General features: G+C 40.6%; 1 protein-coding gene across 1 annotated transcript in view; it reads right to left on the bottom strand.

Annotated features, from left to right (window-relative positions):
* Window positions 1-697: 697 nt before the first annotated feature.
* The window catches only part of cpped1 (calcineurin-like phosphoesterase domain containing 1), a 109,824-nt gene continuing 95,233 nt past the window's right edge, over window positions 698-15,288 (bottom strand). The window contains exon 6 of the mRNA XM_070545401.1: window positions 698-1,235. Within this exon, the coding sequence (XP_070401502.1) occupies window positions 1,009-1,235 (227 nt within the window). The 3' untranslated portion in view covers window positions 698-1,008. The remainder of the gene's footprint in view (window positions 1,236-15,288) is intronic.

Consider the following 15,288-nt stretch of genomic DNA (forward strand, 5'->3'; position numbering starts at 1 on the left):
CCAGAATGACTCACCACCTTCAGATTTCTCCAACATTGTTAAAAATGATCAAATACTGAACACATCTTGCTGTTGACAGCGTGTGCAGGCCAGAGCGCTGAAGCGCAGTGCATTATTATGAAGCTAGGGCACATGTGGGACACACACACACAAAGCAAAATATACTTGTTTTCAGTTGCATTTATTGGGCCCACTTACTTTTTCTTAGGCCCACCCACAAATGAGTTTCTGGCTACGCTAATGGTGACATATGACAGACTTCTCTGAGCTCCGCAGCCATTACACTTTTTACCTCGCGCACCCCCTAGCGGCAGCTCGCGCTTATGGAATCCCTGGTCTAAAGGAATGACTCCTGGTGCTTTATTATATTGCTGAAGCTATTAATATTACACATTTCATGTCCGAAAAGACCTTGGGTATCCATTCAAATTCATCTGCTTATCCAGGGACGGGTTGCAGGCTCAACAGCCTCCTAAGCAGAGAGGCCCAGACTTCCCTCTCCCCAGCCACTGGGCCAGCTCCTCCGGGGAAATCCCAAGGTGTTCCCTGGCCAGTCGAGAGACATATTACGTCCAGCGTGTCCTGGGTCTTCCTTTAGTTCAACACCCGCATCACTGCAGATGCTGCACCAATCTGCCGACCAATTTCCTGCTCATGTTCACAAAGGAAGGAAGAATCTGGGGTGTTGTTCCCTTGAAATCTTTCATCATGGTCAACAGATGTTTCATTTTATTTCATTATGAGATTCTTTATGTTATGCCAGTTTCCTTGTTGCTGGTTTGAATTGAGTTCATTTGTGTCATTGCTGGTTTTATCCACAGCACTTGTCAAATTTAGATAATCTTGTATCTGGAAGCTCACTAAAACCAACTTTGTGCTCACAACAGTAATCTACATAGATTTGAGTATGAAACTTAAAAAACATCTGGAAACAAAAGCTCAAAATGTCAACTGAAATCACTTCGAAAAATACAGAGATAACAGTCCGAGCATTAGATGTGTCTGATGTCAGGCCTGAAGGAGCTTCCTGAGGTCTTCGTCCATGCCTCGTGCTCTCAGCTGCTCCAAGCTGTGGTAGCGATGTACAATGCTATCAGCAGTCACCACCACCACCCTGACACCATGGGTGTCCTCACCCAGCTGGCAGCCAATGGCCGAGCTCACTACCATGTCCAAGCCGTCGTGGCAACCGCCAGCATTTCGATGATAATGGCCGGAAAAGATCGCCTTCACACCTGCAGTGGGACGTGACAGAAGGACGAAAATGATGTCAAAATTTGGTGATGAATGGAAATAAATTTCAATATTAAAGTAATCCTGTCTTGGTGGCACAATTTATTTAGAACACTGTCAGAAAAAAGCACACATCTAAACTCGGAGTATTCTTCACTTAATATTTGGTAGAAAATCACCTGCTGAGCAGGGTTAAAACTAAAACATGCTGGACACCAGCCCTCGAGGCCTGGAATTGAATGGCCCAGCCACAGCGCTGACCTAAACCTAATTGAGCATCTGGAGACCTGACAATGGCTGTCCATCAACGTTCACCATCCAACCTGACAGAACTGGAGAGGATCCTGCAGAGGATCCCCAAATCCAGGTGTGAGAAACTTGAGGCATCATCGCTATACAATATAAATCTACAGATTTTTCCTCCTGTAAAATGTTTACAAGATAACTTCTTTCACGTTGTCTTGAGAACTTTTATACATAAATGAATCATCAGATTAAATGTATAAAAATGTATTGATTCTTGTTCAACATTAACCTTAGTGCCATTCTCTACCAGTCTGAGCTATACAAGCACTGGTAGGCTGTCTGTTAGCACACACATCCTTGTTTTTATGTGTTTTATACAGTTCATCTTTATACTGCATCTGTAAATGTTTTTGATGTAAACTGGATCTTGAGTCGGTTCTCTCTCTCTCTCTCTCTCTCTCTCTCTCTCTCTCTCTCTCTCTCTCTCTCTCTCTCTCTCTCTCTCTCTCTCTCTCTCTCTCTCTCTCTCTCTCTCTCTCTCTCTCTCTCTCTCTCTCTCTCTCTCTCTCTCTCTCTCTCTCTCTCTCTCTCTCTCTCTCTCTCTCTCTCTCTCTCTCTCTCTCTCTCTCTCTCTCTCTCTCTCTCTCTCTCTCTCTCTCTCTCTCTCTCTCGTCCTCCCTTAGTTGTGTCTGCTTATGCAGATGATGTGAATGTTTTTATCCATGATCAGCAGGATGAACAAGAACTCAGATTTAGTTTACGTTTATATGAGAATTCATCCTCAGCTAAGGTTAACTGGGACAAGAGTGAGGCATGTGTGGTGGTGGTGGTGTGTGTGTGTGTGTGTGTGTGTGTGTGGGGGGGGGGGGGGGGGGGGGGGGGGGGGCTTGGTAATGTCCCGCCTCTGCCAGAAGGGCTGAGGTGGGGAACAGGAGGTATTAAACAGAACTGGGAGAAGGTGCTGGAGAAGGTGGAGGTGCGGTTGTCTAAATGGAAATGGATTTCCCTCAGCTGTCCTACAGGGCAGGGTTCTGATAGCAAACAACCTGGTTGCCTCGTTTCTGTGGCACAGACTGATTGTACTGGTTCCACCACCCTGTCTGCTGGAAGGTGTTCAGAAGCTGTTGGTGAAATTCTTCTGGTCCAGTCACCACTGGATCAGAGCTTCGACTCTTTGCCTACCCGTGTCAGAGGGAGGACAAGGACTAATAGATGTGGTGTCTAGAACTGCAGCCTTCAGGTTACAGACAGCCCAGAAGCTTCTTTATGGTGACAGACTCTGCTGGCTCCCCCTGGATCATCTCCTGCTGCAGAAGGTTGGTGGGCTTGGGCTGAGCAAACACCTGTTCCTGTTGAATCGGAAGGTGTTGGATCCGACAAAGATTAGTCTGTTCTACTCGTCAGTGCTGGACACCTTTAAGCTGCTGACGGTTTCCTGAGCGCCTGACATGGGACCAGGGACATGGTTGCTACAAGAACCCTTGTTTGACAATGACTTCTCTCAAGCTGGCATTTTAACTTCGTCTGCGTTGAAAGTGAAGTTCATCGGTGCTGGGATTGTAAAGTTTGGTCACTTATTGAACATCTCGGCTAGAACCCTTGGTGAGCGGGTGGATGTGAGGTCCACCAGAGTGATGGAGAGAGTGGTGGAAGAGGTATGGAGGTCCTTGTCTGTGTCGCAGAGAGCCTTCGTCGAGACTTGTACTCTATCTGACCAATGGTATGATGACAGAGTACATTTTTTCATCTCTTGAGGTTAAAGCAGCTGGTGAGTGTTGGCAGGAGGAGAGTGGATCACTGCTGAACCCGAACACTCCAGTGTTGGGCTCCTTCCCTTCTTGTGGGAAGAAACAGATCCATCACACATGTGTGAAAGTTATCAATAGGCACTCTTTGTTAGGAGTCAAGGAGTCGAGGTGGACTCAGGTGTTTGCTGCGGACGATGCCCCTGGGGCCAGCTGGAGGAGTTTGTATAAGTCTCCAGTGGAAAAAAGGATGGCTGACCTCCAGTGGAGGATCATACATGGAGCTTTAGCTACGAACAGACACAGAGCCCACTTTGATCCAAGCACCGGGGAGGGATGTCCTTTTTGTAACCAGAGACCCTAGAGCATCTAGTGGTGGCATGTTCTAGGTTATCAGGGATGTTTAAGGTTTTAGAACGGTGGGTTAGTGCACTGGGGGAGGCTTTTACCCTACCCTTATTTGTTTTCAGGCCCAAGTACAGTGTCAGAAAAAAACGGACAATATTGTTAATTAAATTTTTATTTTCATGTTCAAAACTAGCCATCTGGAAAACCAGGAAAAACCAGATGCTGGGACAGAGCTGGACTGATGCTGAGCGGAGCCTGAAGAGCCTGGTGGAAGCTTGCTTAAAGATCAAACAGGCTTTTTATGAACTTACTGGGAACCTGGACTTCTTTAGAGCGGTGTGGGGGATCGGGCAGGTGCTCTGTCTGCTGGATGTACAGGGCTCCCAAAAGATCACCTTCTAAACCGGGTTTATCAGTTTTCCTGGTTTTATTAGTGGAAAACAAGTTTCAGTCATTAACACTGATTGTTGATTTGCAAAGAAAAATAAAAGTCATATCTCTCTCTCTCTCTCTCTCTCTCTCTCTCTCTCTCTCTCTAGTTAGAGATACATCTCTCAAATGTTCCACAGGAAGCTTATTCTAAATTTACAATTAATGTAAAAAAAAATTTAAATTCCATTTAGAGCACATGTGTCAGACTCAAGGCCCGCGGAGCATTTTTATGTGGCCCGCGAGATAAATATCAAAAATATATTAAAACTGTCCCGCTGGCCGATTTTACCGCAAAGACTTCAACTCCCATGATGCTTTGCAGCGTCAGCGCCGAGCCGACGCGCCCCCTCCTTTGTGTTTTTTCCAGCGCCGAGGCAGTCAGGGGTAGTTGGGTGTCTGCAGCTCCGCTGTCTCGGGCAAACTAAACTCTCCTCTCACTCAGTGCCGAGTTCACTCAGCTATTTTCTGACGTTGAAGCCCAGAAACGGAGATTCTAGCCGCTCAGTAATGTGTTCACAACTGAAAGAGAAATTTTTCCAACTAACGTCCAGACAGAGCTGATATAACTCCAGCGAACAGCGACATGCTCAAACCAGCACGGCTCTGTGGCTGCTGTCCTGGTTCCTCCCCGACACACAACAACGTGGTCAAGCTGCTCAGACATGTTCATCAGCACAAACCTATGTGAGCACCTGTTGTCATCTAATGTTGTCATTATTATGATGAAGATGAACAAAACAACAGGAGTCTCCTCCTCAGCTCAGATCAACCCCATGATGCAGGTATCTGGCTGGAACAGGTGAGCATCACAGTAAATCAGTGGAACAAACTGAGCTTTAAATATGTTGGTTTTATGCTCTGTTTCTGCTCCAAAACATGAAAGTTAACAGGTGAGATATTGCATTTTCATTTAAGATAAAATGATATTTTTATTTTGTTGTTGGCCCGTGAGAAAAGATTTAACCTACAGTAAAACAGGAAGTGGACAGGCTGCAGATAGATGAATAGAATAGAAAATCCCTTTATTGTTCCTCAGTGGGGAAAGCTAGACGTCACAGCAGCGATGACACGTATTACAGGAGAAAAAAAGTAGAATAAAAAATAAGAAAAATGAATAAACAACAAGAAAACATAAATCCTGAATAGATTTTTAAAATGCTGAATATACCACAAGTAATAAATACCACTGATGCCTTTTATTTAAAACTGATTTGCTCGTGTGTAATTTGGTTATTCCACATTCAGTGTTAATGCAGAAATAAGTTTGTTTCCAAATTTAAAGTTTCAAAATTGCATATATGTTGATAAAGAAAATGTGCAAATTTGCCGTCACTTTTTCAAAAAATATTAAGTTTGGCCCTCGACTCCGTCCCAGAGTTTCATTTCGGCCCCGTGTGAGTTTGAGTTTGACACCCCTGATTTAGAGGATAATAATACTAGTTTATTTTCCAGTGAAAAAAAGATTAAGGATGTTTCGATCATGTTTTCTTCAAACTGATACTTTAGAAATGCATAAAGAAAAAATGGAGAACACACTAGAGTTGTCCTTTGAGTTTTTTTAATCATCAATGCATTTCTTTCATTCAGCATTTGTGTAATTTCTTTAGTTTACCTGCCATAAAATATAACTTGTTTAGCAAGTACATTAATAAGAAATGCGTTAATATTAAGAACATATGTAAAAGTTGCCTTGTCTGTTATATTTTAAATCATTTACTCAGTGTGTAGCTGTTTTCAGTGACGGGGATTGCACGGCACATGATGGTCAGCAGCAGACTGTTTTCTACAAAACACCTGTAAAGTTGCTGCATCTGTAAAAGTTAGAAGAGAAAGGAGATCATACCGCGACTCAAGTAGAAAACAGAGCCGACGTTTGCAACCAGTGTGATAAATATGGTGCTATCTTAGCATTTCTGCTGTCCAGAGACCATTTCTTTTTGCTTTTTGATTTCTAAAGCTTGGTTTATGCTTAATCAGCGGTAGTGCGGAGTTGCGCACTTTAGTTGACTTGAAAGCTCAACTTCTCTTTTAAAAATGGTTTGAATGTTTCTGATGACACACGTTAGTTCAACAGTCATAATTATAAATGCTTTTTTAAAGAGGCTGAGTAGCTTGTTTTAAGCTTTGTGTGGGTTAGGCTACACAGGTTGGACTGATTATACAGTCTGACTCATGAGTGAGCCACCATAGCTGCAATACTTTCTCTGAACTGCATGGCGCTAAAGAGTCACATTTTTTCATCATGATTTCACACATGGCACCTTTAAAAAACAGAAACGTCATGTCGCATCCATACGCAGTGTTGTATCGGTAAGAAAATTAATTTGCATGAGATTTTTAAGCCGGATAAGGATTGTATGCAAAGTTTAATAAATGAGGCCCTTAGAAAATATAAGCAGAGTTAAAACAGGAAAAATATAAAGAAACATACAAAGAAAACAAACAGGGAACTTTATCATTAGATAGCCAGCACATTCAGTGGAATTTCAATTACAAACAACTTCTAAAAGCAAAGTATGTCTCGACCCTGCGGGGGGGTGGGGGGGGGGGGTTGGGGGGGGGGGGGGGGCATAATGTGAAGTTCTGCTGAAATGACACACTTAAAATCAAATAATGGCTTGTCAAATAGGTCTCACTTTGAATGAGAGGAACAAAATGAGTTTTTTTTCCTGCATTTGTTTTTCTCTTTAGGCTAGAACAAATTTAATCTAAAAACAAGATGCTGCCAATTTGATCTGATATTCACTTTGACAAAATGGACAAAACAAGGTTAGAATTTGCATTTGTGGAAAAGTTTAGAGCTCAGATGAGTATGGTGCTTTTCAATCAGGACAGAATTAGGTTAAGGGAAGGTAAGAGCATGCATTGTGATGTATGCTTGTGACTGTGTTGTCAAGCATCCCATCATGCAGGTGAAGGTAGTTTCAGTCAATATGAGCTGCTCTAGTTCTTAACCGCCAGTGTTTTTATGGAGGTAGTCTGCTTGTTGCCTCCTCTCAAGTGAGGAAAGTAAAAATAATAACAACAAACAGTAACAGAATAGGATAATTACAGCATGCACATGGAAAAGACAGTAGTGTGTCCCAGAATTTGCAGAACAAAGACAAGGAAGCTCTTAATGCAGATACTCTTCACTGCCGGCATCATGAAATCGCTCTGACTCAAACTGCATCAGAATACAAATGTGACCTAAATTTATATTAATACTTAGAGGGCAGCGGTTGCACACGGTGGACCATTAAATTATTAATCTGCCACAGATGGAAATTGTTAATTTAAGCTTGAGTATGTGTGTATGGCTGGATGGAAATAAATGCCATTTAAGCTCTGGTATACCATTAAATGCATCCAGTCATCTGTGACTTTCAGTCCAGGCTGCGTCCATCACATTATGGACCAACATTTCATCAATCTGTTTTTGTGCTTTGGTGTTGCGTGGGACAGCAGCTTTTATTGTAACTGTACTTTCTCTCCACCTGACTGCCTTCAGTCGGGCCTGAAACAGCTCCTCACAAGTATGTGTACACGTGTGTCTTTGCTGCTGTTTCCAGATGAGCACTGAAAGGTCATGAATGCCCTCTACACATGTACTAATTATCCTGTATGACTAAGTTTGCACAGGTGTGTGTGTGTACAGTGGTGTGGTCCATTCGTGCACAGCTTTGATTTTATTCAAACACAGTGGGAGAGAAGAAAAATGAATCGTAGAGACAGACCCAGGATTTGGTGGAAATGTTCCCACAGAATCCATGCTAGCGAAGTCTTTTTCCTCACTTGGGAGGGGGCAGGAAGTGGGAAGATGGTTCGAAAGCTATGCTAAAGAAAAAGGAACAAATTCTGAAATAATCTTGAGAAAAGATGTGTTATTTATCGTGTAAATCTATGACATCATTGTGTGAAATTCCAAAGGACTCGGTGATTAGTAGCCAAAAGGTGCGCGGGGGTAAGTGTGCATATGTACATGTATGTCAGTGCATCAGAATGGCGTCACATCCCACTCGCAGCGTCACTGAGCTTCCCCCATATGCATGTGACACACTCATGGCATCTGTGCCATTTTACACAGGAACTGCAGGTTGATGTAGCTAGACACGTATCTAAATATACAAGTTGTCCCTCTTTTTCCAGTCTGCACTTGAACAGATTCCTCTAATTACTTCTGATCAGACAGCTCATCGTTTGCTTAATGCATTAAATGTGCACTTTGGACGACGTAAGCAATAGCACAATTTTAATTTCCTGTAAGAATAGAGTATCGTGATGATCTAGAAAAGCTCAGAACTGTCTGTAGGGCACATTTGGATGTTTATCAGAGGAACTAAGAACACGTGTTTGAGGACGGTTTCAACCCAGACCACTAGATGTGACACTCTGAGCCTAATCACTTGAGTGTGCATTCAAGAAAGAAACGCTAAAGGTGTTTCCTGGATGATTATATTTAGCTTCCTTTTGTTGATGCGACTTTACAGTGAGTTGGTGATTTAATAAACATTTAATGTTAACTGCCAGGTGAGATTATACATTAGCATTACTAGCATTAGTTAGCGTGTGGTAGCTAATACTATATTTATTAGGGATGCGCCGATACCACTTCCAAACCGATAACACACCGATACTTGGATCTGAGTACTCGTTGATACCGATTACTGATACAGATACTTCTATCACACAAAAAATACAATGAATAGAAATATAGGCTTTATTTTCCTTTCTGCTATCAACAGGAAAAGACTGTGAGGTAGATAAAAAATAAAATATATTAACCCTCTGATGCATAATGGTCACTACAGTGTACAGGTACTCAAAATAGTTATTTATTTTTTGCTAGTAAGCACAGCTGTTGAAGACTTTATTGCATTTGAGCCCTTCCATTTGGACTTCAGTAAGTCAAGCCAACATATTTCATGTTCAGAATGCACGCTGTCCACTGAGGTGGACATGTAATAAAGTATTTGTAAATTATTAAATGTTACAAAAACATTTGTTGAAATTTGCTTCATTCACACCTAAAGACGAATGAAAAAAAAAGTTAAAAAAAATCATGGTTGAAGATTTCATAATTCATGCATCAAAGGGTTCATAGAAATGACCACAAAACTAAAATATTAGGTGAACAGAAATGACAAGTTACAGTGAAGCCACTTTCAGGCAACTGCATTAGTATCAGTTCCTAGTATCGGTTAGCTTTCACTGATACTGATACTGGTATTGATACCGATACTGGTATTAATATCGATTCCAGTATCGGTATTGGTGCATCCCTAATATCTATTAATAAAATTTATCAACAGGTTTTACTACTATGTTAATGACTAAATGATATGAATAAGTGCATTGAAAAATTGCATATTTAGACTTGACCTGAAAGAGGTGTGATCATGTGGCTTTAGAAGTCAAACCACATTTCTTCCTTTGGTTTCCTACAGTAAACCTGTCAAAATGATGATCTGTTTGAAGAAATGATAAACAAGTGAGAAAAGATAATGACGTATAAAAACATATTGCTTTTGTAATGGAGCGAAGAAGTCAAAGGTAGAGCATTCAAAAGCAAAGCTTTGCAGGCAACAAATATATAAAATAACATATTTTTTAAGCAAAGGCTTATAGGCTTGGTAAATGGGTTTACACCTCCATTTATGGAGATCTCGATGTGGGAAAGGTTTACAGAAAAATGGTGTAATGACTTATTGAACCTTCACTTCTTATCTGACGAAGGTTCTCATTTATCTAGAGATAATAATAAATCTGATAAGCTCAAACAAAAACTGGACTTTCTTATAGGATGTTTCACCTCAGAGGATTCCATTTGGGAAGGTTTCTCAGATTTGAGGTGAAACATCTAAACTTACTACTTGTTTCAAGTTCAAGGAGTAGGTGTGTGCATGGGTGAATGGCTAGAGGTAGAGTCAAGCTTTAAGTGGCTTGCACATAAAAAGTGGTATGCACGGATTTAGCCTCTCAGCCTTTCAGTGAGCCTTGTGGTCAATGAAAGAGTATTCAAAATTACAAGCAGAAAACATTTTAGTGAGAATAAGAAAGCCTATGTGCTTTGGTGTTGGCTTTAAAATTGCAAATGCATCTTGCACCAGGGCTGCAGCTGTCACATATTTTAGTATTTGAGTGTTCGATTGATTATGATGATCTTCCACCATTGAACGAAGGCGCACATTTTTAAAAATCATGTTTAATATCCTGTCTGTCAGCTCAGCAACTCAGATGAACATGGAGCCACACTTCTGACAAAGATGTCCAAACAAGACTGTGTGTGTAGATAGATCTATGCATGTGTAACTCTTGATTTTTAACTTGATTTGTAATTTAGATTATTAAAAGTTAAATGTAGGTCTATCTTTTATTACTACAGGATTCTGAGATACTATATTTTTCTACAAAAACACATTTGTCCCATCAACACAAATTTAGACTAAATCCAAAGGAAATTCTAATGTCCCCAACTTCCACCCAGCATTCAAATGCTAGCCTGGCCTGCCAGACTCGTCCTCTGTTTAATTCTGCATGCACGCACGCACACGCACGCACGCACGCACGCACGCACACACACACATCTTTTGAGACTTTTTTTCTCCCCACATCCCACCTACTCCCCCACACAACCATTACGGAAACTTTCTAAGCATCTAATTACTGACAACAAAACACAAGACAATAAATATCTGACTGTGCAACAGATGGTAAGAACCATGTAACCAAAAAGGAATGAACACTTGAGCTGGCTGAAGAGTAAACTGGTTATTCTTTTCTGCATCACGTTCCTGTTGGTGTTAACAGCATTAACTGTTTAGACACTTGGTTTCTCGCTTCATTAGTTGAAACTTCATATTATCTAAAGGACAAGGGCAAGGCCCAGAACCCCTCCCCCTCGGAGACAAGGTAGCTGCTTTCCACTCAGATGTAGTTCCACAAAAGCACACTGGGCTTACATCTTTTGCTAGAAATTTAGACGCTCCTGTAAAAACGCTGGACCAGTGCTCACCTTAAGCTAGAACAGGGCAAATCCTAAGTGCAAACAACTGCTATCTGCTGAAATGAAGACTTGAGAGCTGGAGGACACACTGCAAGCCACCGCTCCAGGACAACAACAGCTGGCACCCTGCTGGGAAAAAACACCCTACATCCAACTTCACTTCGCCTCACTCCAGCCAAAGAAGCACAGTCTGTTTTGTCCTAAGTGCCTCACTGCACCATTAATATGGGTGGCCTTGAGGCACCTCAACACTTAACAGTGTTATTGTTAGAATGATACTGCTAGCCATCATGAATAAAATCCTTCTTCTTCCACAGACAACAGTAAACCCATTCAGCTATACAAAGAATGGATCATATCAACTGTTCAAAGATGGTCTGGCTTCACCCACTAAGCTAAGATGAAAGCCTCGGTATGTGTGTTTTTAAAATAAGGATCATTAAATGTGATTTGACCAGTTGTTGGTATTTCTGAAAGCCTTTGTTGTGTTCTATACATTCCCATTTTTTTGCAAAGTGGATTTGCGGTCCGCACTGCCCGTCCTGATAACTCCACGTCTCGTCTAACTCTTTGTGAAAGTCGTGTTCACCTGATGGTGCCAAATCTTTTGTGCCTGTTTTTCTTTGCGATACAAACTCCCGTTTTGAGGACTGGCCTTTTGCTGTGACAAATGAAGGAGGTGAGAGTGGGAGTAGGGGAGGGGAGGTGTGGTATTAGAGAGCTCAGAAAATATCCAGAGTAAGCAGTCAGTGTGATGAAAACATATTGAATGCAAGCAGAGGAAAATTACCCCCTGAGTCAAATTGAATTCAGGACTGGGGCTGCTGGAAAAATGCACAGAAAGGAAAGTGGAACTTCTTCTAATATCCACATTATTTATGTTATATTATTATGTTTATATGCTGCAACCATCAGAACCAAATCATTCGTAATATGTAACTTTGTTTAAAAATATTATCAAGTAAATCACATAAATGCTAATCTGATCCAAACATCAAAATAAATAATAAATAAATACATCAGTTTGGGATCAATAATGATGAACCTATCTTTAATCTGTAATCTGCAATTCTTCCTTTTCTTAATTTCCATAACTAAACTTTCATCTCCATGATTTTTGGGCCTTTAGTCTGGATTTGCTTATTGTAAATTTGCATCTTGACCCTGAACAACCCTCGATGAGTAAAAAATCCTTTGAGAAAAATTGGTTTTAGATTTTTCCTCCTTTTCTCTTGTTTGACAGAGCTTACCAAATAGGTTCCATAAACAAAGAATCCATCTACATATCAGTGAGACAAAGCTGTGTGGGAGTGAGCGCTGAATGTGCGCTTGAACTGCACACAGATCTCATCAAGGCGCAGGTATCGGAAATAATTCAGAACTGAATGGTAGCTGTTAATAATTTTTATGACAAAGGGACGTTAATGGTGTAACGTGGCAAGGCATCTTGCATCCCTGCTCAATAAATATCACACTCAGATATGAGTCAACATGCAACATACCCATCTCGTCCCCCCAGTAACACAATTATGTGAATACTGAGAATGCCGCATAAGGATTCACAAGTTTACCTAACTGAAATAGTATTTTCTGTGAAAACACAAAGAAAAATAAGTTAAAGTTGTACCAGCAGCATTTCTGTAATTGAGGCCATGCAAGGATGAATTCTCACTAAAATGGTTTGCAATGTTGTCCGATAAAAGCTGTCCATTACTGGTGATCCCAACAACCGGAAAGCAGCAGGACTTACAATTTCAGGTGTATCAAAAAGAAAAAAGTAATGCAAGAATGAAACCAAATGAAAAACGGTGAGTGTTCCGTGTTTGTATATAAACGCTAGCTTGTTATGTAGATTTGCTGTTGCAGCTTTAAATTAGGTTGAGGTGTGGAATTGACCGGAAAATTACAGCACCTTAATTATTTTCTTTTGCTATCATTCTGTAGATTTGTTGCAGTGTTTGGAAATGAAAAAAAAAAGTTTTTTTTTGTTAAAAACAATGGAGCTAATGCATGGATGTCACTAGGATTGAGAGATGGGGGGGGGGGGGGGCTTAGCCCCAGGAGCTTGACCTTGAACATTTTTGTCACACCCTGCAAAAACTTTGTCAATTAATTCATCACCTGAAGAACATTTAATGAAACCTATTATTTTATCACTTTCTTTTCCTTTCCTACCTTTGTGCATTTTCTCTCTTCTTTTTATAAAAAATGACAATCAGTTCATTAGTGGGGTCTATGTTGAAGAAAGATTTTATATTAGTCCATTAAAAATTAGATATGTTATATTTCCAAATAAAGCCATACATTTCAGTCTACTGCACTTAACAGGGGGAAATGTTGTAGTCATTTATTTAATTTGTTTAATTACAACTTGCTTAATTATAAATGTTACAGAAATATGACAATAAAGAACAAATGAATAATTGTCAAACTTTTATTCTGTCAAATGAGTGTGCAGTTAACAGTTTTAATATCTGAATAACTGATATATGTAATAAAGGAGTATGTAATTAACAATTACAAGACAAAATAACAGTATATATAAAAATATCCAGCAAGTAGTAGAACTTAAAACAGAAAGTCAACTATACAGATACAACTTGACATAAGGTTGCAGGTCAGATGTTAATTATAGTTATTTTTTTCCCAAGGTCTCTTACCTGTTCACTCCTAAATAGAAAACTGTTCAATTTTGCTTGGGAACTTTGTACTCAGGTACATGCTCATAACGGTGCACTTGCACGTCTCTAAATAAAGAAAAATGTTCTAGTGCAGAGTGGAGCCAACCCATAGAAGCACTGATTTGATCTCATTTCAGAGAAAAATAGAACAGGTTAGATGCACCTAATAAATACAACCACTCACAAACTCAGGAATCTGTTTCTTTGCTTCACTGTTCTGGTACTGAAAATATCACTAATGCGGATCAAAGGAGATACACAGATTAATGCACCTCTTATTTATTATTTGGAGACTACATTTACTTCAGCTGGCAGAGGCAGAGATTTTTTCTATCGATACATGGAATTTACAGAATCGTTTTAAATTTTATTAGGGGAAGACTGCAGGGGGGAGCGGTAAAATACAGGGAGTCCCCAGCAAAAACAAGAAACTTTACGAGTCTGATGAAACCCGCTGGTTTTCCATCAGGCAGTCACGGGGCAGCTCCAACGACCAAGTGGCTGTGCTGGGTCAATGTTATCGAGCTCAGTCCGGTGTCGGTACAGGATCTGCTCGGGTGCAAGATCGGCTCAGGGTCCTTCGACTGCCGATGACGTCAAAGTACGGCAAACCCACTCGGACAAAATACAGTACACATCTATACTGTTAGAAAGAATTTAGCAGTTTCGTTATTAAAATGTTTCTTAAGACATAAGTTTGTGTTTATAATGGTATTTGTAAAATAAAACACTATATTGTATTCATTATGTTGAACTCCTCTTTGAGCACATCCCTTGAAGGATCATAGGTATTAGCAACACCTGTGAAATTGTATTTGCAGGAAAGAAGTGTGTCCCGTTTATTGAAGTATTTTGGGTTTAGTTTTTGACGTCTTGTCCATGCGTAGTTCCATTACGCTCATAGCTGCTAGCCAAAACTCTGGAGTTAAAAGTTTTCTGGCTTTACTAAAATACCTGTCTGTACTTATTTGATTGATGGTAGTTTGACTTTCTATTAGACTCCAAATGCAATCATTTGGCACGTTTCTAATTCATAATTTGTAATAATGTAATCGGTGATATTAGCATTATCATTCCTATGGGTTTTTCCACGTATATTAGCATTGTGCTAATCACTCGCTGCCAAATTGCAGCCTTTGCGATTAGAACATGTCCTTTTGTCACCTCGCAATTTAATTGCACATGCAGTAATCGTTCAGCCCTAATATACATGCAGCTCTATGCTAAAAGTGCATTTTCAAAGAGGTAATGATGGATTTCTTTGTAAAAGTTGTCCATCTTTCCAACAGAAAGATTTGCCTGGACAAACGTAACGTGATAACAACATAACATGATTACGTAATTCTGTAAGGTTTATGTTCAGCCAATCAACTACTTTGACATCATTGGCAGTCGACGGACCCCGAGCCGATCTTGCACCCGAGCAGATCTTGTACCAACACCGGCTCGGCCGTAAACGAGCCGAGGCGACATCGTGCTCTGTTATTTTCCCGCTTCAGACGAAGTGTCCAACGTGTTTTTACGCTTTCTCCAAGACATGCCACATCGCTAAGTTGTTAGCGCCGCGCGCTAACACATCAACAGTGCAGCGTAACCTGCTGGAGGTTTTAAGGGTTCA

Source organism: Nothobranchius furzeri, chromosome 16 (assembly GCF_043380555.1).
Source record: "Nothobranchius furzeri strain GRZ-AD chromosome 16, NfurGRZ-RIMD1, whole genome shotgun sequence".
In the NCBI taxonomy this organism is placed as follows: Eukaryota; Metazoa; Chordata; class Actinopteri; order Cyprinodontiformes; family Nothobranchiidae; genus Nothobranchius; species Nothobranchius furzeri.